General features: G+C 42.1%; 2 protein-coding genes across 4 annotated transcripts; one reads left to right on the plus strand and one right to left on the minus strand.

Annotated features, from left to right (window-relative positions):
* Window positions 1-603: 603 nt before the first annotated feature.
* Window positions 604-5,580, minus strand: dennd10 (DENN domain containing 10). Its single transcript, XM_010898093.5, has 10 exons — window positions 5,218-5,580; window positions 4,844-4,907; window positions 4,294-4,490; window positions 4,116-4,195; window positions 3,847-3,995; window positions 3,584-3,695; window positions 3,277-3,377; window positions 2,741-2,848; window positions 2,411-2,505; window positions 604-2,220 (listed from the first exon to the last, which is right to left on the minus strand). Exons 2-10 carry the CDS (start codon window positions 4,887-4,889, stop codon window positions 2,053-2,055), a joined length of 1,056 nt encoding a protein of 351 aa, XP_010896395.1. The 5' UTR covers window positions 4,890-4,907; window positions 5,218-5,580; the 3' UTR covers window positions 604-2,052.
* Window positions 4,921-24,063, plus strand: eif3s10 (eukaryotic translation initiation factor 3, subunit 10 (theta)). Of its 3 annotated transcripts, XM_010898089.5 has the most exons (24): window positions 4,921-5,025; window positions 8,663-8,813; window positions 9,867-10,057; window positions 10,174-10,310; window positions 10,480-10,643; window positions 11,731-11,930; window positions 12,033-12,241; window positions 12,457-12,628; window positions 13,080-13,184; window positions 13,324-13,422; window positions 14,566-14,682; window positions 14,830-15,015; window positions 16,055-16,402; window positions 16,588-16,692; window positions 16,821-16,934; window positions 17,085-17,207; window positions 17,383-17,536; window positions 17,897-18,096; window positions 18,692-18,777; window positions 18,887-18,904; window positions 19,073-19,512; window positions 21,665-21,824; window positions 21,942-22,123; window positions 23,476-24,063. In XM_010898089.5, the coding sequence occupies exons 2-24, from the start codon at window positions 8,765-8,767 to the stop codon at window positions 23,685-23,687; spliced, it is 3,771 nt and encodes a 1,256-aa protein (XP_010896391.1). In that variant the 5' UTR covers window positions 4,921-5,025; window positions 8,663-8,764; the 3' UTR covers window positions 23,688-24,063. The 3 variants fall into 3 exon arrangements, with proteins under 3 accessions (XP_010896391.1, XP_012987591.1, XP_012987592.1); XM_013132137.4 differs by lacking the exon at window positions 4,921-5,025 and having other exon boundaries at window positions 8,765-8,813; window positions 21,665-21,812; XM_013132138.4 differs by lacking the exon at window positions 4,921-5,025 and having other exon boundaries at window positions 8,765-8,813; window positions 21,686-21,824.
* Window positions 24,064-24,282: the final 219 nt, after the last annotated feature.

Raw genomic sequence — 24,282 nt, forward strand, 5'->3', positions numbered from 1 at the left:
CACATTTCAATTGGACTATGTTTTCATCTATAACTACAGCAAATCAGTTAGATTATTCAATATTAATAATTTATTGGAACAGCCCTGTTTCACTTACAGCCCACGGTATCATCTTTGCTTTAGGCTACGGCTGCTGTTGAATAATGATCAAAAACGCTCATCTAAATCTAATTTGTCTGTTACATTGTGACAGTAGGCTGTTAAGTTAACATCTCACAGTTAAACAATGTCCACAATATACATCAGTATGGAGGAAAATAATATGAAACTTGCCCAATCACACAAAGTGACAATTTCAGAGACAAATACACTGATCAGCCATAACATTACGACCACCTACCTAATATTGTATAAGTCCCCTTTTGTCGCCAAAACAGCCCTGACCCATCGAGGCATGGACTCCACTAGACCTCTGAAAATGTGCTGTGGTATCTGGCAACCAAAACATTAGCAGCAGATCCTTTAGGTCCTGTAAGTTGCGAAGGTGGGGCCTCCATGGATCGGACCTCTTTGTCCAGCACATCCCACAGACTTTTGATACGTACTGACCACTGCAGACCGGGAACACCCCACAAAGGCTGCAGTTTTTGAGATGCTCTGACCCAGTCTAGCAATCACAATTTGGCCCTTGTCAAAGTCTCTCAGATCCTTACGCTTGCCCATTTTTCCTGCTTCTAATACTTCAACTTTGATGGCAGAATGTTCAAGTGCCATGATAATGAGATTATCAGTGTTATTCACTTGTGTTATCCAGCGGTCAGTGGTCATAATGTTATGGCTGATCAGTGTATACTTGTATAATAAGTGTTTTTATATCCTGGAGATTACCATTTCCATAATAAATGTAAAAACTTTGTAAATATACATGATGTGGAAGCAAGTGCACAGTTCTTACTGCAGCATACAGTATATGTAAAATGACATAGATAAGCTAATGCAAATACTTAGGTTTACCATAGTGGTGTACACGTCGTACCCAAATGTATTGACTACTTTGCACTTCCTTCAAATAATGCACAATTTATTCTAGAAAACTATTGAAATTCAAAAAAACTATCCGCATATGTATGCTCGATTTGCAGATAATTTTAGTTAATTCCACAAAGAAATCCTTAAAGTATTTAAAAATATTTTGATTACAAGCAGGTGATTCTCTTTGGAATTGAACTCACTTGTGGCAAGCTGCAGGTGCCAGCAATATGAATCACCAACTCAACCATTTTGAATAGAGAACTCTCTCCTGTTTTGTGTTTCTATGTGTACCGAAACAAGCCTGGAGAAAAGAAAGCAACCACAGAATTATCTGCAGTAGTCAGACAAGATTGTAGCCAAACATGTACAATCTCAAGGCTACAAGTCCATCTCCAAGAGAATGCCAAGTTTGGAGTGCAAAGTCAAAACCAGTGTCAGAAAGCTAGATTTGTGTCATGGGTCTTCCAGTAGGACAATGACCCCAAAACACACTTAAAAAAGCAACCAGGAATTGTTCAAGACAATGCTGGACTTTTGCTAGCCAGCAATGAATCCAGATCTGAATCCTATGGAAAACCTGAGTACAGCTCTGGAGACAGTAGCTGAGAGGCACCCTTCATATGTTGGAGAACTCAAGCAGTTTTCACAAGAATACAGGGTCAAACTGCTAGTACAGAGGTGCAGGAACCTGGTCTATGGCAATAGGAAGCACTTGAGTCTAGGGTGTCAATTTTGTCAGTGCCACTTCTGTTAATTTTCTTATTTCAAAGCATTTTGCTATATTATTTGCATTATATATTTCTTAATGCTTACCCGTGTGCCATGTAGATACCGTGAATTTTCAGAATGATTAATTGTTCAGAGTGTTATTTGGTGAATTTAATAAATAAAATACTTTGACTAGATAGATATATATAGTGTTCCAGGTCAAAGAAAAAGGTTCCTTAATATTAACAGTGAAAAAGTATTGTGGAGACCAAATACTTTGGTCAATTCCAAATTTTGTTACAGACAACTGAGTAATTCAAAGAAAGTGCAAGGACGCCAGTAGTTTTGGCCAAGACTGTAAAAGGTCAAGGGTCATATCTTGAGGAGCTGTTCAGCAGCTGCCAGGTGGAAAAGGAAGTTCTCGGTAGCAGGTGGGAAGTGACGGTGCTTTAAGGTCTCAAGGGTGATTTTGGAATTATCGCACTCCTCTGCAATTGACGCCAGGTCTGCCAGGACCTCCCTAGTCTTCACAGAAATATCCTAGAAAAAGGGCTCTCAATCATAAGAAACATTTGACTGATTCTTTTGTTTGTCTTTCTTAAATATTTTTTAGATTGTGCCTTTTCTATTGATACATATAATACATACTGTTTGAAAAGTATTCTTTTACACCGGATAGTCTCCTCAGAAGAATGAATGTTAATAATTCTGTGTGCTTTTTAGCACTCACCTTGATGACTTGCCCTTCTGTTCTATCAGCATCCCCTGCAGACTGGACAATGAGGACTCCAATTTCTTTGTGCAGCTTTCCCATCGCCATAGCCTCTGGTAGAGTGCAAAAGATTAAGGGAAGGAGAGAATGTAAGCGAGATTTAGTGACCGACTGTGGGAGTGTGTGAAAAAGTGTGTGAATGTCAGTGAGGGGCTGGATGGTTTCATGGTATAAAGGGGGCAGAATCTGTTTTTTCTTTCCCAAGTTATAGTTTTCAGACACACAGCATTCTTAATTTTGAACAATTACTTCCAGTGATGGGAAGGGGATTTGAATTGAGACACCCACCTTTGGCGTGCTGGGATATGGTGATCTCCCTATCTGGAAGGTTTACAAACACATCGAACAGTTCCGATCTGTTCCTCACTTCTGGATCAATAAATCCTGCGACATAGCCTGCAAAGGACAGTGAACATATGGATGCTCAATGATAAATGTTTTCCCCATAAAGCTAGTCATGGACAATAATGATGGTGAATAATCATACTTATCATTAGATTTTGTTTTCAAACTGCATACAGTTAACTATTGTCAACTAGTTATTGTAAGGTTTTTATTTTTCCCCCTCAAACATTTCAATTTGCTTTTCAATTTAATTGTACACATTATAGGTCACATTAAAAGTGGGAAAATTCTGACATGATTTATCTTTGTCTCATTCTTTTACATCAATAAAAACCTGGCATTTTAACAGGGGTGTGTATACTTTTTATATCCACTGTATGCTATATCCATGAAGTCCCTCCCTTTAACAGCCCATTTCTTGTTGGTGTTTAACAAACACGACCCAAGTATGAATCAGTTTGTGTACCCAACATCCTTACCAGTGCATTTCTTGAGATTCACCAGCTCACTGTCAGTCAGCCTCACATAAGGGTGCAGAATGGACCAGTCTTTCCTGTGCCACGTCAACGCCGGAAGGGCTCTGGAGGGGGGAAAACCGATAAGAAGGTCATACATTAAATAGACTAAAACTCTGCAAAGTTTATTGTAATTTGCATCTACAATAAAGTGCATTAACAGTGAGAGGACTGATCCGGTTAGAATAAATAGAAAATATTCCATCTGAGTCTGTTTCTATTCATTTAAATGAACCGCAACAATAGGTGTTTTCCCTATTTCTATATTCACCTTGTGAACTCCAAGAGCGCTTCAACCCGAGGGTGATAGACCACAATCCTTTTCTTAAGCATAACAGCCGTGTACAGAATGATGGTCTCCATCCCAAACTGGGCCACCACATCTAAAATGTCCATCACAAGATTGAATAGTTTACTTAATCCAGCCAATCAAGTGAAACCAGATTCTACACAGACTTGATACTGTGTACGGAATCTTGTATTAATGGTCATGTGTATGTCCGGTAATAACAGTTTCAGATTACAACTTTTTACCTTTCACCGAGCCGGCTAAGTATGCTTTCCTGATGTCATAGTCCTTGATGAGAAAGGACCCATTTTCATCACTTTTACAGATGCCTTTGGTGAGGACTGCAATGTAACTCTCCATCATTCTCACTGGGCTTCCCTGTTTCATATACATCCTAAAATATCAAATACACAAAGAGATGAATAAAGAAATACATTTTGGACAAGCATGAATGATTGCATTTGAAATAAGCAGACATTCAGCTACTGTGACACCTTTGTGTGTTACGCTGTACCTGCAAAGTACTCGACTGAATGCAGCATACTTCTCTGGGTTGAAGTCCTTTGCTGTGACAAGTACTGAAAAATGTGTGACCTAAAGAGAGATAAATATGAGCAATATAATTTAACTTATTGTTAGGTCTACATGTTAAAACTTTTTAAACAAATGGCATGTTTACAAATTAACTCTACCTTCTTTAGTGCTGTGGGTTCCTGCACCTCAACAGTGGATATGTAGTACCAGGTACGGCAGAACTGGCTGAACACAAAGGTGTGCAGGCCTTGGCTGTCCTGTGTGAGACAGCACTTATTCAGCAGGACTTCCCGGAGCTCAGGCCTGACTGAGGGATAGCACCACACCCACAAGCTGTCCCCATTAACGTCTTTCTCTGAGTGGGGAAGAATGAGTAAACCTTGTCATATTGCTTTACATTACAACTATTATCACCATAATCAATATTACCAGTGTACCTTATACAAATTGAAATGACTTGTCTATTGGCCAGTTCCTCATACATAGATTAAGCCTAGTCGAGGACAAAAAAAACAAGCTTAATGGAGTTTTCTACTGAACTTGATTTTTAGTCCAAAAGACTAGGCTTAATCCGTGTCTGTGAAATCGGCCCTATGTGTATACGTCAAACAGAATCACGTTTGCTGTCTAATGTGCTAATCAAAGGCAAAACAAATGAAAGTTGGTATGCATTAACAGATTAGGGGAATGATGCGTGTCTGACCTTACCGATTAATCCAACGCTTAACATGAGTTGAGTTTCTGGTTCCGCCATTTCCCATCACGTTCTAAACTGTGGGAGTCAACGAATTGTCTGTTAACGTCTTGGGATAAGGGACAAGACATTCACCAAACTAACAGCTGTTTCTAACGGTTTTCCTGGCAATATCGGATTGTGCAAAACAAAAAAGGTACGGCTCTGATAAAAAAATGTGCAGTTGTAGTAGCAAGTTTGAAGTTCAAGTTAAACCAATATCAAACAAGTTGGACTGTCAAAGCATATTATTTGAGAAGTCATACTTAACGTTTCAGCGTTGCGTATAACAAATGGGCTGTAACTACACTCCGGCCCGTAAAGTTGGTGAAAGTAATTATACACTTACATCGTGCGTCTGGTTTAGGCAGGCAATGTTGGTGATATGGAGCGATCAATAAAATCTATATATTATTACAGTGGTTAAAAATTTATGCTTTCAAAATAACATATCAAAATCTCTTCCTACTTCCTTGTATCGTTTCTTTTTCTTCGGTGGGTTAACAAATAGACAATAAAATAGAGATGGAAAAATTATTTTTGTAAAAAATACTTTGATAAAGACAGTATACGCCTGCCTTGTTTTTATATAAGTTAGTATTTGGGGGAGCATAAAGAAAGGCATACATCTGCACAATTGAACGTAGATTTTTGTTACTATATAATGATAATCGTAATGTTTTGGATGTATCACTTTGGTGCCACCTGCTGTGTTGGCGGTATAAGCGTACCGTCGCAAAAAAATAGATGAGATTAAACTTTGTCATTGAAGAGTACAAGAACAGTACAACGAAATGCAATAAGCATCTAACCAGAAGTGCAAATAGGTGGCAGAAAAATATTAAGTGTTTACAAGTATTAAGTATATGTATATTACAAGTGGAATGTGTAGGTGTGCAATGAAGGCAAATGCAGCACAAATGGCAATACTAAATGTGCAATGAAGGCAAATAGAGGAGGGCGGATAGTTTACAAGTATTAGGTATAGTGTATGTTACAAGTGGGATGTTGTATGTTACGAAAAGTTGTTCGGTACAAATGGCAATTCTAAATGGAATACAAGATGTGCAAACAAGACAAAAGAAGGAGTACTGTAGTAGGGTAGCATGAGCAACCATGATGCAGAGATAGCAGCATTAAAGTCTTTGAGGAAGACGTGTGTAACAACTTGTAAAAATGTAAGTACAATGGCAATAGTAAAAGTGCAAATTGAATGTATAAGATGCATGTGCAACTGAAATGCAGGGATAGCAATGATGAGGTACCTGAGGTAGACACGTACCTATAACGTCCATTATCAGGCTTTGCCAGGCAGTGTCAGTGTAGTACAAGAGATTAGTGCAACAAGGTCCCTGAGAGGTGGGGTGTGTGTGGTAAGTGATGGGTCACAGAGTTCTCTGGGTCACAGAGTTCAGCAGGGTTACAGTGGATGGGAAGAAACTGTTCCTGTGCCTGCTGGTGCGGGACCGAAGAGACCTGTACCGCCTGACTGATGTTTGGAGGGCAAACATGTGTGTGAAGGGTCCCTGATGATCCCGGGCACTCTGTGCAGAGACCATTTGCGCTGGAGGTCTGCGATGACAGAAAGTTGGGCACCAGTGACCTGCAGTGCGGTTTTCACCACCCGTTTCAGGGCCTTCTGGTCGGCTATGGAGCAGCTGCTAAACCACACTGTGGCGCACTTTGTCAGAATGCTATCGATTGTGCAGCGATAAAAGTTCATAAGGATATTGGATGACAGACAGGCTTTCTTCAGCCTCCTCAAAAAGTACAGGCACTGCTGTGCCTTTTTGACCAGAGCTGAGGTGTTGAAGGTCCAGGAGTGGTCCTCGGTGATGTGGACCCCGAAAAATTGCTCAACCTCAGTACCCTTGAGGAGGACTGGGGTGTGGCTGCAGCTTTTAGACTTTCTTAATCCATAATGAGTTCCTTGGTTTTCTTTGCGTTGAGGGCCAGAGTGTTGTCAGTGCACGATGCTGCCAGGCGTATGACCTCTTCCCTGCAGGCTGACTCGTCATTGTCACTAATCAGGCCTACCACCGTTGTGATGTCTGCCAACTTGACAATGGTGTTGGAACTGTGTACAGGAATGCAGTTGTGGGTGAAGAGGGAGTACAGGAGAGGGCTCAGCACACAGCCTTGTGTTACACCAGTGTTCAGGATGAAGGTGGTGGAGGTTGCCTAACCTGACAGACTGGGGTCTGTTGGTTAGGAACTCCGGAGTCCAGTAGCACAGAGAGGGGCATGTCATGGTGTTTGTTGACCAGCCTAGAGGGGATGACAGTGTGGAAAGCTGAGCTGAAGTCTATGAACAGTATCTTCACATAGGTGTTGGTTTTGTCCAGGTGGGTCAGGGCAGAGTGTAGAGCCGTGGAAGTGGCATCCTCTGTAGACCTATTTGTGGTCATTTTTAGCCATCCTGAATCCCCTTTTCAGCTTGGCCCTGAATGAGCTGTAGGCCTCTGCATCGCTGGATCTAAAAGCAGCGTTACTTGCCTTGTCGGACCTCTCTGTTCATCCACGGCTTCTGGTTGGGGAAGGTCTTTATTAGTTAATGGGTGGTGACATTTGGTGCAGAGGAAGCATATGTTTCAATGTCCATATGGGAGTCAAAGGTGGCTTGAGTGGCAAACAGATTCTAGTCTGTGGTGAAACTGGTGCTGCAGAAGTGAGTCTGACCCTTCTGGCCACACTTTGTCTGTCGTCACTGATGTTTTCACACGTTTAATGAGGGGTAAATACTTCGATAGTAGGAATAGTGAGAGATGGTCAGATTGACCCAGGTGGGGGAGGGGAATGGCTTTGTAAGCTTCTGGAAAGACAACACCAGATAAAACATAATCAGTTTTATTCATCATGTGCTAAGCATCAGCAGGTTAACTGCAATGATGACTGAGAAGTATGTCTTTGTGTTTCTGGGGGTGAGTGTATGTGAAAGCCTTATGGAGGGTCAGTATCAGATGTGTGATGGGGTGCAAGTCAAGAGTGATTGAGGGATCTCAACTTACTACGGAGTGAAACAATAGTAAAAATACTCTAGACAAAATTTCATTCCGTATAAGCAGTTTCTCTTGCTATTTTATTTACTTGATCATCTGACAATGTAAATTTTTGAGTTAGTTTAGCCAGCTATATTATCTAAAAATATAGACATAATATTTGTTAACATGACTGAATACTGACCACGCAGCCAAGCCCTCACCTCAATTGGGGCCTGCATTGATTTTGTTAATCAATTTTACTCAGACATATAAACAATGTGCATGTCAGTGCAAAATGTGAATGTTTATGAAATTATTTGTTTAATGGCAACAACCACTAAAAATATTCCATAGCAAAATGAGGGAATAGGTTGTTCGGGGCACTATACTGTCAGGTCTGACCTATCATTAGGCTGTCATCATTTTAGTGATCATGCCTACTCATATGGAAAGGGTTATGGTATAGTGCTCTATATCAATGTCATTATAACATATTTCCAGCATGGGCTGAGTGTTTTTTAGTGTTTTTGTCTAAGAGGGAACCAGTTTGGTAAATGTTATACTTTGGGTTTGTGATTTGATTATAAACAAACATATTACGTTTTATGATGTCATGGTTGTCACCTACAAAATGTGTATTGAGTCAAATGGAGTTACCCTCATGCACTACTGAATGAACTGGTCACAGCCATAAGTAAAAGCGTGCAAATGTTGCCAATGTAACTAAATCACCTTCATCGCTTTGGTTACATACGGGAACTTATGTCGTCACTGATGTTGGCCGCTTGACGCACGAGGTTCATCCTTTCCCAGGAGCTTGTCGGAGCGGGTGAATGCTTAGCGCGGATGGACCGGTGAAATTTGTAAAATTCACCCAAACCGATCTTCTCTTCATTCCGCGAGCAAGCCATTAGAATGCCGGCATATTTCCAACGACCGGAGAATGCTCTCAAACGAGCAAATGGTGAGTAGTAGTTGTTCATTTCCTATGTGTCATGGCATGCCAGCTATATCACGCTAGCTAAGTAGCCTAGCGTTATTCGTTGTTGGCTTTCCTTGGTGAGCTAACTAGCTAACGTTAGCTACTCATGGCGGGGAAGCCATTATGTATGTATGCACCTTCAGCCCACCCCTGTCTCAGTAGTAGAATAGGCGTTGAGGTTCCACCGACCGTAGCAAATAAACTACTTTTAAACTAAAGTTGTTGTGGCTCGTCTAATTCACTGAGAATAGACACTTTAATCGGAAATTACAACCATATGATTACTGTCGGGCCTAATGCATCTGAAGTTAACATAGCTTCCTGCCATATTGCTCGCAGTCAAACTGACTAGCTATCATTTAAACGTCAGCACAACCTAGCTTTGAAGAGCTAACTAGCTGACGTTTTAGCATAATGCCCTGTTAATCATCAAGCTACCTCCTAGAGACTAGTAGTGGTTATATCATAAACCTGTCTGACTCGTTCTGAATTTAAATCACGTTAATCGGTTTAACCATAGACTACTGTAACGATTTATACTCAACTGGTTCATGATTTTACCCTTAGATTATAGACTAGCTCCATTATCAAAACATCAGGCCTGGCTACATAGTCGATCAGTTGCAATACTTAACAATACAGTAAATGTTACGCGTTATCCAGCAAACATCCAACGAGCTAGTTTAGTTGGCTAGTCACAATGAATTCTTTGGTAATTCAGTGACAATGAAAGCCAGTTATCAAATGAGTGTTATCATAGTTGGCTTGCATTTTCTTCAGTCGCTCGTCATGCATATTTAATTGTAATCGAATTACTATCAAGCTTGGCAGCTAGTAGTATCAGTATATGGATGTGATTGGTTTGGACAGTTACATGTTTAGGTTGATCTCTACCATCTTCAAGTATCAGATAATTTTAATCTCTCAGGTGTCACTTGTGTATAGATGTTACATTATAACAAGCAACAACTGGTTTTCCTTTGACTGTTGTATTTTGTACATTTTAATATAATTAGCTTATTTTTTTGTTTACAGAGTTCTTGGAGGTTGGCAAAAAGCAGCCAGCTTTGGATGTTTTGTACGATGTCATCAAGAGCAAAAAACATCGAACATGGCAGAAGATCCATGAGCCCATCATGCTCAAGTACCTGGAGCTCTGCGTTGACCTGCGCAAGAGTCACCTGGCCAAAGAGGGCCTCTACCAGTACAAGAACATCTGCCAGCAGGTAGGTGGAAGGACCCCCAGCCTTGTTGCACTGGATTATATTTTGTATATATGTTATTGATTCTATTGAGCAAGCCACTCACAGGGTCAAGCATGAGCCTCCATTTTGGGTTGTAGGTGAACATCAAATCCCTGGAGGATGTGGTTAGAGCCTACCTAAAATTGGCAGAGGAGAAGACTGAGACAGCCAAGGGAGAGTCACAGCAGATGGTTCTGGACATTGAGGATCTTGACAACATCCAGACTCCTGAAAGGTAGGCTATTTGTTAATTTTACCTCAACTAGTTCAATTGAAACGTTAGTATGAGGAGCTGTAGCTACATAAGACATTAGTGTACTGGTGACATGCTCACACCGATGGAGTGTTGGTTGTATCGTTCTGTAAGCCGGTGTACTGCTACATGACATCCTTTCTGATCCCAGTGTGCTTCTGAGCGCTGTGAGCGGTGAGGACACCCAGGATCGTACAGACCGACTGCTGCTTACACCCTGGGTGAAGTTTCTGTGGGAATCCTACCGGCAATGTCTGGACTTGCTACGTAACAACTCCAAGGTGGAGCGCCTCTACCATGACATTGCCCAACAAGGTTAGTGCATTTATAACGTTTAGCAGGATGCATGTTCAGTGTTTGGCCTGTGTTGATGTTATCTAACGTTATTTGCTTTTTGACATTTACATTTGAGTCCTTTAGCAGCTCTTATCTACAATGACGCACATATTATTGGGACCTATATCGCTGTGGTTATGACTTATGGTTTACACTGAACAACTTGTCCACTTGTCAGTGTTTCAAACTTTGGAAATTGTCTGAATTACACCAACAGCTTGGTGTAACCAGATTACAAAAGCCATAAAACAATATTTATGGGATATAAGAAAGCAATTAAGATGTAACAATGATTCCCAACACTTCACTCCTTTTTTCACATAATAAGTAAACTGTATACATTGTTTCCCGGTCCTGGGAACCCAAAGGGTTGCATGTTTTTGCCCTAGCACTCACACACCTGTTTCAAATGTTGCCTTACCACTTACATACTCAATTGACATAATCAACCTATCATCAAGTCTTTAATTTGAGTCAGGTGTGTGAGTGCTTGGTCAAAAACAAATGTGTCTTTGGGTCCCCAGGACCAAGATTGGGAAACGGTGTTATAGAATTTTAGCAACCAGGAAATGGCAGGGATTTCCCTTGCTCCCATCTGCCGTTGCTTATTTGAGGGGATATAATAAAATTACTTTGAAGCCTATAGTAGAGTTAGGTTGCTGCTTTTCCATTTGCCAACAGAGGCCGGTGCACCTTTGGTTGCCCATTAATAAGTCTGCGTTTTAAAGTTGCTTTTTTTATACACTTACCTCAGTTCTGGTCAGTAATTGTTGTGAACACTTCACTTACTGCAAATATATTGTGGAAGTTTTCTGCTATTGCAATGGAAAAATTATACACACAGCCCCATGAATGTAAAAAACAACTAATTGTTACTACTGGATCATTAGCTAAAATGCTGTTTGTTAGAATGCCTTGGCCAACAAGTGAAAAAAATGTCTTGAGCAAGGCGTCTAACCCAAATTGCAGGTTTAAGTTACTCTGGATGAGCGCCCTTGTTCACTAACTAGAATGTAAAGAATAGGAGTTTCTCTTCGTCCTAACCCAATCCTTATGTCCTCCACAGCTTTCAAGTTCTGCCTTCAATACACCCGCAAGGCCGAGTTCCGGAAGCTGTGTGACAATCTGCGCATGCACCTGGGTCAGATTCAACGGCACCACAACCAGAGCACGGCCATCAACCTCAACAATCCAGAGAGTCAGTCCATGCACCTGGAGACCCGTCTGGTGCAGCTAGACAGCGCCATCGCCATGGAGCTCTGGCAGGTATGAGGGCATCTAGAGGAATACAATGTAGTGCTTTTTAAGAAATAAAATAAACACAATGTTTATCAAAATGTTCTGAACACATGCCTTTGCTGTTGCCAGGAAGCTTTCAAGGCTGTCGAAGACATCCACGGCCTGTTTGCCCTTTCCAAGAAGCCCCCCAAGCCCCAACTCATGGCTAATTATTACAACAAGGTGTCCACTGTGTTTTGGAAGTCTGGCAATGCTCTGTTCCATGCCTGCACCCTCCATCGCCTCTATCACCTTTCCAGGGAGATGCGCAAGAACCTCACCCAAGAGGAGATGCAAAGGTATTGGTTAATCCTTGTCAGTCTCTGAGGCAAATGTGTGGCTGTTCTATCTGTCACATCTCTTGCATTTTCAGCTCTTCTGAGTTTTCGATTGCACTACCGGATTCTTCCTCCTTCATTTGGATTCTGGGCATTTTGTAGTTGGTGTTTGGTGACCGGGAGATCAGAGGCTGTGGCTCAAATGGTGCTCACGTTTTTTCCTTTCTCTCCTGTAGAATGTCCACTCGGGTTCTCCTGGCCACGCTGTCCATCCCCATAACCCCAGAGCGCACGGATATCGCCCGCCTGTTGGACATGGACGGCATCATCGTGGAGAAACACCGCAGACTGGCCACACTGCTTGGCCTGCAGTCCCCACCTACACGCCAGAGCCTCATTAACGACATGGTAATGTAGTGACATTGTATGACAGCAACAAGCTACCCCTGCCAATTAACATGGAATTTTACGATGTTCTTTTCTTAGTGTTTAAATGAAAAACCTGACAGTTTAACATTAAGTAAAATTGGCAGTTTTTCACATCTAGTACAGCAACAGACTACAAGCAATGACATTTTAGAATTTCAGTTTGATCAGGCTGAATTTGAGGACAGTATGTCCCCTTTGTCAGTGTTGAAGAGGTGCAGTGCTTGGCTTATTTTTGTCCTGTGAACTACCCACATTACATTGGTTTAAAACATAATTACAATGTCAACCAAGCACTGTTTTGTCCATTGCTGATTTTCACTTGCATTACATTGGCCTGTTAACCAGTTTCTTTTTTCCCTCCTACAGAAGCTTCCTTAATCAGTTTAGGTTTACTGACTAAGTGCTACGTGTATGTTATGTTTCCCTTAAGGTGAGGTTCAATCTGCTGCAGTACATTGTACCCGAAGTGAAGGAGTTGTACAACTGGCTGGAGATGGACTTCCACCCGCTGAAGCTGAGCGGTAGAGTCACAAAGGTAATATTTTCATTCAGATTCTGTACATTACCTTGTAGAAAGAAAACAAACCTGTGCCATTCCCTTGAAATACAGCTATTTGTGACCTGGCCAATTTGGTTTTGTTATCTTAATCTGTGGTACTGTGCTATTTTCTTAGGTTCTGAACTGGGTGAGGGACCAGTCAGAGAAGGAGGCGGACCTCCAGCAGTATGTTCCCCACCTGCAGAGTAACACCATTCTCAGACTGCTCCAGCAGGTGACTGTCTCTATTTGGTTTGATGGTTTGTTAATGCTTTGATGGTCTGTTATTCTCACTCACGCTCACTAATTTGTGCCAAACAAAAGCTGGATGTTGGATGCAAGCTGATTTCTTGTATTTTGTTTTTGGTTACCCTAATTGGATTTAATTAAATACATTAATGACATTGGATCTTCTAAAACCTGATGGTCAGTATGTAAATAGGATTAGCAACCTATGTGAATTCCAAACCATGCGTTTGCTAGATTGCAACGCAAACTTGTTTTTCTGAAGTTATTGGCTAAGGTTTAAGCTATCCCATCTATTTCTCTTCTGTGCCACTATGCTAGCTTAGAACATGTATATCAAAAGCATTTGTTTGCTAGGCTATAGTTATACCATGTTATAGCCTTAGCTCCAGAGTCAAAACCACGTGGTTTCTGCAGTTCGCCTTGTAGATGCTAAAGGCTGGACGTATAAATATCTAAGAGCCACCATGAGTAAATGAGGATGGATCTTAACCTACTCACTGCTTGGTTTGGTTATAATTATAACTAAGCGATACACAAAGTAAAAAAGAAAAGTAGCTTTTCGATATAGCCTTCCACAATGGTGGCCTTCAGTTTTTATTCGTCTAGAATAATGTACTCAGTCCCTTCCCAATGCTCCAAATACAAGCCAATGAAACCTGTCTAACTTGTATTATATTAGAGGACTAGGCATTACAAACAAAAACATTAGTTGTTTAATTAAGAACTTAGTTTAATTTTGTTGCCTCTAGTTGTTACCTGTCACTCTTGTCCGTGCTCCCCTTTTTCTTTTGCTGCTGTAGCTTAAAATATATATATTTTTAAAAGCACAGTGCTACAAAGTACGTCTGTGCTTATATCTCAACATAATATTTTAAGAGGTTAGAATAATGTGAAACTAGCTAGCTAGAAAGCTAATTCATGTTGTCAAGCAAACAAACTAGCGAACAGGAATTGAAGTGAGTCATCCCTGTTTGCCAAGGCAAAGCCCACAGCCAATAAATATCAACCTGTGGAACATTGTGGATAACAAAGTGTTGGTGTTGTAACAATATGCTGTGGAACCTGTCATGTATTGAAATGGTGGCATAATTGGTTAATCACTGAACAATATTTTGTTTTGGAATTTTAGGTGGCTCAGATCTATCAGAGCATTGAGTTCAGCCGTCTTGCCTCCCTGGTTCCATTTGTGGATGCCTTCCAGTTGGAACGCTCCATTGTGGATGCAGCCCGACACTGCGACCTGCAGGTAGACTCATATTGCCTGAACCTATTAAATTCTCTCTAAATAAATTTATGTGAAATAAATCTTTTCTTACCTTTATATTGAGTTAGTAATTTAGGAAAAATGCCTTTTACATTAAACACCTGAGGCTTTTTGGCATGTCATTTCTAGGTTCGAATTGACCATACCACTCGAAACCTGAGCTTTGGTTCGGACCTGAACTACTCCACCAAAGAGGACTCTCCGGTGGGGCCGTTCCTGCAGAACATGCCCTCTGCACAGATCAGGAACCAGCTGACTGCAATGTCCTCCTCCCTGGCCAAAGCCATCCAGGTCATCAAGCCTGCATCCATGCTGGTGAGTGTCCCTCCATCAAGATAGCATTGGGATATGCAGTTCTAGCTGTAAAAAGTGAACAATGTTACTGTCCTTCAAATATTGAAACATAAGTCAGGCCTTTGTTATTTTAGGTGTTTTTACAACATTTAGGGTCAATGCTGTAAGTATTGTTCCATGAATACAGGACTTGGCAAATATTTCAGGCAAGGAGAATGTACACTGAAAATTGAATTACATTTTTAGATAAATATTTTTGGTTGGTAAGAAACCTCAGTGACTGGTAGATTTGTTTAATCTACCTCCCTCAATGGCTATTACATAAATTTGTACACACACCTGAGGAGGGTAGGATAATGACAGAATAGTCAAGTCTGGCAATTATACATTATTAGTCAGTAGTTACTAAGGCAGGTGGACACAAGCTTTCTTAAATTACTTTTCTAAAGTCATTGCTGATGTTTTTCTTAACCAGAAAATATTTCAGGTTTCCAAAGCAATTTCATCTTGTGTTAATGCCCCTGCTGACTCTAAAGTCACCAGAATTCCCTGACTAAATATGATAATACAATGGTACTTAAATTTGGTCCCCAAAATGGTTACAAGAGTTTCCCTGGGATTGAAGTGACACAGAGGGAGAAGTGAATTGCTCATTCCTTGTTATTGCATAATGCGCAGGTTAATCAAAATACTTCAAAAATATATATATATTGGGCAAAAAAGCTAGTCAAGTTCAGGTATATACACTACAGCTGTTAAAAAAGTAGCAACAGTTTGCTGAGTGTTCATCATGAAGTTGCTTATTGTAAAATGTTTGAAATTAAATGTTTGCTGATCTGGGTGATTAATCAAATGAGTTGTAAATATGATAATGGTGCCCATTTCTGTAAACTTTCTTTCATAAAAATAAGTGTTATTCCATTAATGCAGGCAATTAAAAAAAATCTGGATTTTGGGCAATATCGCTGAGCTCACATGCCCTGGTGGAAAGTTCTATTCGCGCATCTTTTATGATTCACGTGGTTCTTGATGTGATAAACCCATTGCCCTCTCTTTTCAGCAAGACCGTGAGGAAAAGAGCCAGCTGGCCATCACTGCCTACCTAAAGAACGGCCGCAAAGAGCACCAGCGCATCCTGGCACGCCGACAGACCATTGAGGAGCGCAAGGAGCGCCTGGAGAACCTCAACATCCAGCGGGAAAAGGAGGAGCTGGAACAGCGTGAGGCAGAGCTGCAGAAGGTGCGCAAAGCTGAGGAGGAGCGCCTGCGCCAGGAGGCCAAGGAGCGTGAGAAGGAGCGCATCATGCAGGAGCATGAGCAGATTAAGAAAAAGACTGTGCGAGAGCGGCTGGAGCAGATCAAAAAGACAGAGCTGGGTGCCAAGGCCTTCAAAGATATCGACATCGAGGTAAAACAATATGCTGGCTTAGCAAAGATGTACATTCTCCCACTCAGTTAAACTTTTTTGTAAAAAATAAATATGAATTTTGTTAAAACACCTGTACCAGTACTGTTGTCTTTAGGTTTATAAGGTTTTGGAAATGAAGTGTGGATTTACAGTTGTAAAGGGAACTCCTAATTTCCCTTGCACAGGACCTTGAGGAGCTGGACCCTGACTTCATCATGGCCAAGCAGGTGGAGCAGCTGGAGAAGGAGAAGCGAGAACTTCAGGACCGTTTGAAGAACCAGGAGAAGAAGGTGAAGAAATGTGATCTGGTTAACAGTTCTGTTTTCTTAATCTACTTTGCCTGCTAGACAAACAGGAGACTCATGGACCTTCACTAAGTGGATAATGAACCACTCACCGTTGATTCTGGACCTTGCAGATTGACTACTTTGAGAGGGCAAAACGTCTGGAGGAGATCCCTTTGATCAAGAAGGCCTATGAGGAGCAGCGTGTCAAGGACATGGAGTTATGGGAGCTTCAGGAGGAGGAGAGGGTAGGCAGGATATGTTTGTTCGCTCTGAGCCTTTTGTTAATTCTAAATACCAAGATCATAGGAATAGTAGAATGCCAAGATGGGTCTCTTTGTGATGTAATTTTATTTTTATTTTTGTGTTAATATGGTGGTTGTTGGTTATGGCTGTAGATCAGCAACATGAAGATTGAGCGTGAAAAGGCCTTGGAGCACAAGCAGAGGATGTCCCGAATGATGGAGGATAAAGAGAACTTTGTAGCCAAAATAACAGACGCTCGCAGCTTCATCTATGAGGTAAATGCCATAAGACAATGGCGGGAATGACAGATTATAGAAGCGTATGGATTTAAAGAGCTAGTATCAATTGATCCAACGTGGGTTATTGAGCTGACTTATTTTCTGTTTTAATAATAAATGTCAATACATATACAAGAGCTGGCCATATCTTTACTTGTTGTATCCTTCCCAGGAAAAACTGAAACAGTTCCAGGAGCGTCTGGTGGAGGAGAGGAAGAAACGCTTGGAGGAGAGGAAGATCCAGCGAAAGGAGGACCGCCGCAATACCTATTACCGCCAGAAAGAGGAGGAGGCCCAGCGCATCCATGAGGAGCAGCTCAAAAAAGGTATTTTCAGTTACCTGTTAGCCTCAGTTTTAGTCATGTATGTCACATTGTTTTAGACCAAATCCAGGTTCCTAACGGCATTTTTTAGGCTGGGTGCATCCAGCTAAACACTACAAGAAATGTACTTAGCCCAAAGATGCTGCTTCTGGAAAGTAGGCCTTGGTAAATTCTTAGATTTTTCTTAAATGGTGCAATAGTAAGTAACTATCAGTGTGTGGGAAACACACTCGTCATGCGCACAGATTGGGGTAGGTTAAGATTTGAGGTCTAATTGTGGTTTTGGCGATCATTCATTTAGGTGCGGCTTGCTCGGTAGCCTCCAGTGTTCTGAGACAATGTACCATCCTTCTGTTGTTGTAGAGCGAGAGGAGCGCGAGCGCATTGAGCAGGAGCAGCGCGAGGCAGAGGAGGCGGAGTACCAGGAACGCCTGCGAAAGCTGGAGGAGCAGGAGAGGAAGCAGCGCGCCCGTCAGCAGGAGATTGAGGAGCGTGAGCGCCGCAGGGAAGAGGAGCTGAGGGCCCCTGTGAGGTCTGATGAGAAACCCAGAGGAGAAACCAAGGTAGCATACAAGTTGAACAATCAAAATATTTTCTTTGGCAAAAAGACCTCCTTACTCTGCCCAAACGCCACGGCCACAGACTCCTCCCCAATCTAAGTACCTCCCCAAACATTTGTAGAATAGAAAAACATTGTGGGTCAACTCGTCCCAGAAACCAAAACTTGAACACACATGACTGAAGTGTGATTTTGAGTATTGGTCATTGTTTTTGACGGGCGGATTGGTTAGAGACAATCCAATCACTGATGTTTTGAGCAACACCCCTGGTTTTGATGTTACTATAAATTGCTTCAATGGGAGTTAATTATGTGTGACTCCCTTTAAATGGGTGTTAAAATAGTACATTTATGAATGAATGGGTTTCATATAGTGCAAAGGTGCTTGTTTGTTCAGTGATGATTCTCCTCCATTGATCACTCAAAGAGCAACATGAAATTACATGCCCTTTTTTCACCGGCGAACTGAGAGCAACAAGCACATGTAGCCGTCCCATGTGGACTTACGTTTCTACTTGTTTTTTTACCATCCAGAAGCTTGTGAAACCCTACCCATTTGAGTGTCTGGCATAACTCTTGGATGCCTTTTCTCTCTCTAGGACTGGGGCTCTGAAAAGGAGGAGGGGGGAGGATGGAGGAAGCGAACCGACGGTGAAGCAGAGAGGCGTCGCCCGGGGCTGGATAGGTGAGTGGGATGTCACGCAGACCTTGTACCTTTCTGTTTCTGAAACTTAATCTGTCTGCGAAGGCTTTGTATATTCACTGGTCCACCAATCTTTTATTACTCTCTCTAGTGACGCCGTGCCAGATAAGTGAGTGGGAATTCATTAAGATTGCACATTTTAAAGCCTTTCACCTGGTGAAAAATACAGTTTTGTGTTCACTGGTTGGAAGTGGCCTCTCATTCCTTCCTGAATTGGTGCGCTCCTACCTCCTTTTCCTTTCTGCCTCTTTGTCTTTCACTTCCTCTCTCTGTCTAGGGACTGGAGGTCTGAGGCCCGCGATGAGGTTGAAGACCGAGAGCCCTCTTTCAGAAGAGGGGACGGGCCTCGCCGCGGCACCACAGAAGACCGTGGACCTCCGCGCAGGGGCTTCGGGGATGATGATCGCCCGGCCCGCCGGGGCATGGATGATGACCGCCCCCAGAGGAGAGCTTTTGGGGACGATGACCGTGGTCCCAGGAGGGGAGGGGATGAGGACCGAGCTCCTCGTCGAGGCTTCGACGATGGTCCAAGACGAGGCTTCGATGAAGACCGGCCTCCCCGCCGCGGCTTTGAGGACGGTCCCCGCAGAGGAATGGATGATTCCAGAGGCCCAAGGCGCGGGGCCGATGATGACACCTGGGGCCCCAGGAGAGGAGGTGATGACGAACGGGGTGGGGCTCGTGATGAGAAACCTTGGAAGCCCGCCATCCGGCCCGGTATGAGTTTATTCTTGTTTCGTCCGTACGAAGTAGGATATAATTTTATTGACGTGGCTGTGTCTTTGTCTAGTCCGGTGTTTCCCAACCTTGGGGGCCTGACCTCCATGGGGTGCAGCAGAGTTCGCTGGTGGGTTGCCAAGCCTACTTGATTTGAGGGATGTAAAATATCTATAGAAATATCTACACATTTTTGAATATTTTCTACGTCTCTAATGAAAAGGGATTTATGAATCATTGTCAACAATAATGAATGTATACAAATTAAGGTGCATTATTAAACATGAATTTACTGCTAATGCACAACGATCGCTAGTTTTCTCAGACAGTAGGTGTAAACACAACTGACTAACAAGTAGTCTACCTATATTTAAAAAAGAACCACTTAGCAAAAGATGGCTAAGCACCAGGGAGAATGCAACTCTTCGTCTGCGAACATTAAGCATATTTTTGCTAGGGCTGAGAATGAGGACAATCAGGCCTCTGTCGCATCTTTTGAGTGTGCTCTCCTGGTAGCACAAGCGAATAAAACACACCATCGGGGAAAATCTAATCAACCCGCTTGCATTAAAATGGCAGAAATATTATGTGGCCCACAGGTTGCTGCCAAATTTTTAAATGTACTGCTGTCCACCTATAAAATGAAAGAATGGCTGGAAACGTTGAGAGAACCTTGATTGAAAAGCTGAGAAACGGGCTGTTTTCTATCCATTTGGATGAAACTACCACAGTGGCAGATGAGGCTACACTGATTGTGTGTGAAGTTCATTGATGAAACTGACATAAAAATACTTCCGTCTGGATATCTGACCACAACCACCCGGGGAGGATCATCTTTTTTTTTTTTGTGCAGTTGATGGTTACTTTACAAACCACAATTCACTATGAAATTTGTATTGCATGGTGTACTGATTGATGATGGGGGAGAAACAAAGGCTTCAATAGCCGCACAAAAGTGAAGGCTCCCCATTGCATAGTGTTTCATTGTATGATACACGGCCCTGGCGAGCAAACAGCTGTCCGAAAAATAAAAGTTGGCAAAGTTCATACATTGATTCTCCCACAATAGACTGGGGCGTGGCAGAGGTATTGTCCAAGTTGCAGATCGGGTAGTATTTAATTAATTAAAGATCCACAAGCAGGCAGAAGTCGACATCGAACTAAGGAAATACAGTTTATCTAAGTTTATCAAACACCAAATAACAGCGTTATCCTGCACACTGAAATTCTTGATATGGCACACTACATCTACATAGTAAGGACTAAGAAGTATGAAGCAAAAACATGGCAATAATATACCTAATTGTAAACAAGCAGCACTTTTAAAAAGCTAGGCGAAGCAACTGATCTTCACATAGCTTGTTGGGGTTAATGCTGTAGAAAATAGTTGGAATTCAGCCAATTCCTCCGGTTGTTTGGTCAGTGTACAGTTTTAAAAGGTGATGCCACTGTGACATTACTGAATGTAGTTTGAATTGTTTTGGAGTAGTTTTTTGCTTGCAATGCACCTTTACTGTAGTGGGACGAACAGTTTCCTTTTATGAAATTGGAAGATGCTAAGAATGCTAATTACAGCCTGGGACAGAGCTGAATAATGGGTGGTTGGAAAAAATGCGTTCCAGAATAACTTTTGGTAAGTTAAGTTTTAGATAAATGGTTTTTGGACACACTATCCCTTTAAAGACTAAATGTCAGGTATGTGTGTTATCACAAACTGTGTAGTTAGGTGTGATCATTAAACTGAAATGTAACACATGGAAAATGGGGGTCCTTTGGGGAAAAAGGTTGGGAAACACTGGTCTAGTCTGTTGGCATCGTAACCTCCTGGAGTTTAGTGTAATCTGGTTCATTGGCATTTTAACTTCTTATACCCTGTCAAAAACCCTGACCCTGGGTCCTTTTTTGTATTCTAAGAATGGCCTTTAAATTGGCATTGCTTACTTTAACCCATACTCATAATCCGCCATGCGGATGCGTTAATGATTTAATTACAGATGCATACAAGAACTACAACTCCCAGCATGTGCATGTTTTATCTTTTAAAATATTGCCCATCTGAAGTTATGTTATAATCGCTTACGTGTGCTGTAGTAAATGTGCGCTTTCAAACTGTTGTCTGAAATTGTTCTCACACGGACTGGATCATGGGCAGTTGCTCCTGTGTCGTCTTCAGGTGGTGGCTGGCGCGAGAGGGAGAAGGCCCGTGAGGAGAGCTGGGGCCCGCCCCGCAAAGACGGCAACGAGGGCGAGAGAGACGAGAAGCCGGAGAGCGACCGCTTCCGAGAGCGCCGCCCACCCAGGTCAGACACACAGTATGTGGACAAATTGAAAGTGATTTATGAGAACGTCCCCCTGAACAGATTTAATGCTGGTCCTGTTTTTCTTGTTTTGTTTTATGGAGTAATGGGGGGAACTTAAATTTTTTCCAGGGATGAAGTTGGGGGTGGCGGTGCCTGGAGGAGGCTTGGTGCTGACGACGAGCCTCCCAGGAGAAGCTGGAGAGACTCCACTCGCACCGAAGAACCCGACCGTGACGACCGTCCTCCAATCCGCCGAGAGCGACCCGAGCGCAGGGATGACCGTCCCCCGCCCAGCAGAGAGCCCGAAGAAGGTGTGTGGAGCCTTTCTGAGAGCCCTTCAGTGTTTGAGAGATCGTCCGTCAGACAATCTTTAGCTACAGGGTGTCCCTAAACCCCTTGTAATTTGGCTCTAATAAACAGGGCTATGAAGGGTGCCGCAAAGTAATAGGTTGTGTCCAACTGGCTGCCAGTGTTATTTCAGAACAAAGTACAAATACTAAGTTGTCAAGTTATTTGCAGTTGTTGGAAACAGTGCATCAAATGAAATCCCATGCCTGCATTGAAAGGTGAATAGGAGACATAGAAATCAATTTCTTGTTTAGTTATTTTGGTTCTGTTTCTCCTTCAAACTCTCTCTAAGCTTTTTCCCTCAATTTGCTGCATTGTTTCAGTCTATCAATATTGACACATGGTCTATTGACTCTTTGCAAACATTCTCATAAGTGCTTGTTTCAACTCTTAAAAATTGGCTTCTGAACAGCAATGTATCTAATATGATTATGGTGACTTAAGTGCCATGGCAATTGAGAAACAAGGATTTTATGCCATAACAGCCTGAAACCTAAAGAAATTAGTGTGACGTTTGTTTTAAACCATTCCACCAGTAGGTGTCCCCATTTGCTCTGTGTTGCGTCCATCGGCCGGTATCTAACAATACTGTTGTTGATTGTCTATTACATGGGGTGTAACGTTTCAGTAAACCTACCATTTGTATTGCTGTACTTTTTTTGCTGTTGCAAAATGTGAATTAACTAGATTATTAGATGATCCATATTTCTGAGCCTATTAAATAGGAAGTGGTTATTACACATGAATTAGTCTAATACTTTATTTTATAACACAACTACTTCAGTGTGTGTAAAATATATTGGTATATATGGCTCAGACATTGGGAAGCTGGTGATGAGGGAGGCTCATAATGGTGTAAATTACATTAAACATAAGAAAACCGTGTGTGTGAAGGGTTAGACACCATTTTATTCTGTTCCAGTTGTTACCGTGAGTTGGTCCTTCCCTGTTAAGATCCCACCAGGTGATTGACCTATGCTAAATCTTGGACAGTGCTTCTGACAGTGGTGTAATCATTCAACCAGACAATGTTACATTATCATACTGATTTTGTTGTGGACATACTTGGAGCTTGCTACTGGGTTTTTGTCTGTTTAAAGAAATGTAGAATGGGCCAATATTTCAATTGTGAATTTCTTTTCCTTTTTTTTAATGTTTGTTATAACAATACATGTACATTTTCAACCCCAAGTACATCATGAACATGTTTTGTTGTATCCCCCTTCTGGTGGGTCAGTCTTTCCTTTGTAAAGGAATGTCCTTTTGAACTCCTCTCTCAAGTCATCCCCTAATGAGACGTGTTCCGTGTACGCAGGGGGCTCTTCTTGGCGCAGAGCCGGCGACGACAAGCGTCCGGAGCGTAAAGAGGAACGTCCAGCTCCCTCCAGACCCAGGGAGGTTGAGCGTGAAGCAGATGGGGAGAAGAACTCCTGGCGCTCGGAGAAAGACAAAGAGAGCGCCGGTCGCCCCAAGAAGACCACCGAAGAAACCGACGACGACGGCTGGACCACCGTGGCCCGCCGCTGAGTCCGCCCTTGCTCTGAGCATCTGCTTCCAAATGCCCCCACAATGGCTAATGTACCCCCTCGATGCCGCCAGCCTATTAGTGGTTTAACCTTGGCACAAGCTTATTAAAACTTTGGCATAGCACAGCTGTTTAATTGTTATACCAAATGTGTCATCACCAGCTATCGCTATTGCCATTGAAATGTATTTTGTTAAAGCGGCTTCTTAATCAAAAAAAATAATAAAGTTAATTCCCATTTTTGATGTGCATGCTTAGAGTATTCAATTGGTCTCTATCTAGTGTGTGTTCTAACTGAAAGCATTCAACCATTTTTGACACCATGAGTTGCATGTTTCTAGATAAAACCTTTAATAAAGTTCTTGGCTCAACAACTGACAACTGGCTTTTGTTTCTTAACTTCTTTAACGGTAAGCTTAGCATTATGATGTTGGCATGGGAAGCAACACAAATATTGCAGCGAGCACAATGTGACACTGCTGTCACAGTCAAAATATGCAAATGTGTCTTTTGAGGCTAAGCCAACCAGCGTGCGTGGCTAAGGAGCTCCATTACTTTGTCATCTGACCCCATCACTGGTTCCAATCCAAGTACAAA

The sequence above is a fragment of the Esox lucius genome, chromosome 6, assembly GCF_011004845.1.
Source record: "Esox lucius isolate fEsoLuc1 chromosome 6, fEsoLuc1.pri, whole genome shotgun sequence".
Classification (NCBI taxonomy): Eukaryota; Metazoa; Chordata; class Actinopteri; order Esociformes; family Esocidae; genus Esox; species Esox lucius.

What these genes read in the sequence shown, in the direction of transcription:
- dennd10 (XM_010898093.5), bottom strand. Translation starts at nt 4,889, where the DNA reads ATGGCGGAACCAGAAACTCAACTCATGTTAAGCGTTGGATTAATCG. An exon ending in GTTAAGCGTTGGATTAATCG is followed by an intron (nt 4,491 to 4,843) that starts GTAAGGTCAGAC and finishes TTCCCCACTCAG; the next exon opens with AGAAAGACGTTAATGGGGAC. An exon ending in CAGAAGGGCAAGTCATCAAG is followed by an intron (nt 2,221 to 2,410) that starts GTGAGTGCTAAA and finishes CCCTTTTTCTAG; the next exon opens with GATATTTCTGTGAAGACTAG.
- eif3s10 (XM_010898089.5), top strand. Translation starts at nt 8,765, where the DNA reads ATGCCGGCATATTTCCAACGACCGGAGAATGCTCTCAAACGAGCAAAT. An exon ending in AACATCCAGACTCCTGAAAG is followed by an intron (nt 10,311 to 10,479) that starts GTAGGCTATTTG and finishes TTCTGATCCCAG; the next exon opens with TGTGCTTCTGAGCGCTGTGA. An exon ending in AGCTTCAGGAGGAGGAGAGG is followed by an intron (nt 16,935 to 17,084) that starts GTAGGCAGGATA and finishes TTATGGCTGTAG; the next exon opens with ATCAGCAACATGAAGATTGA.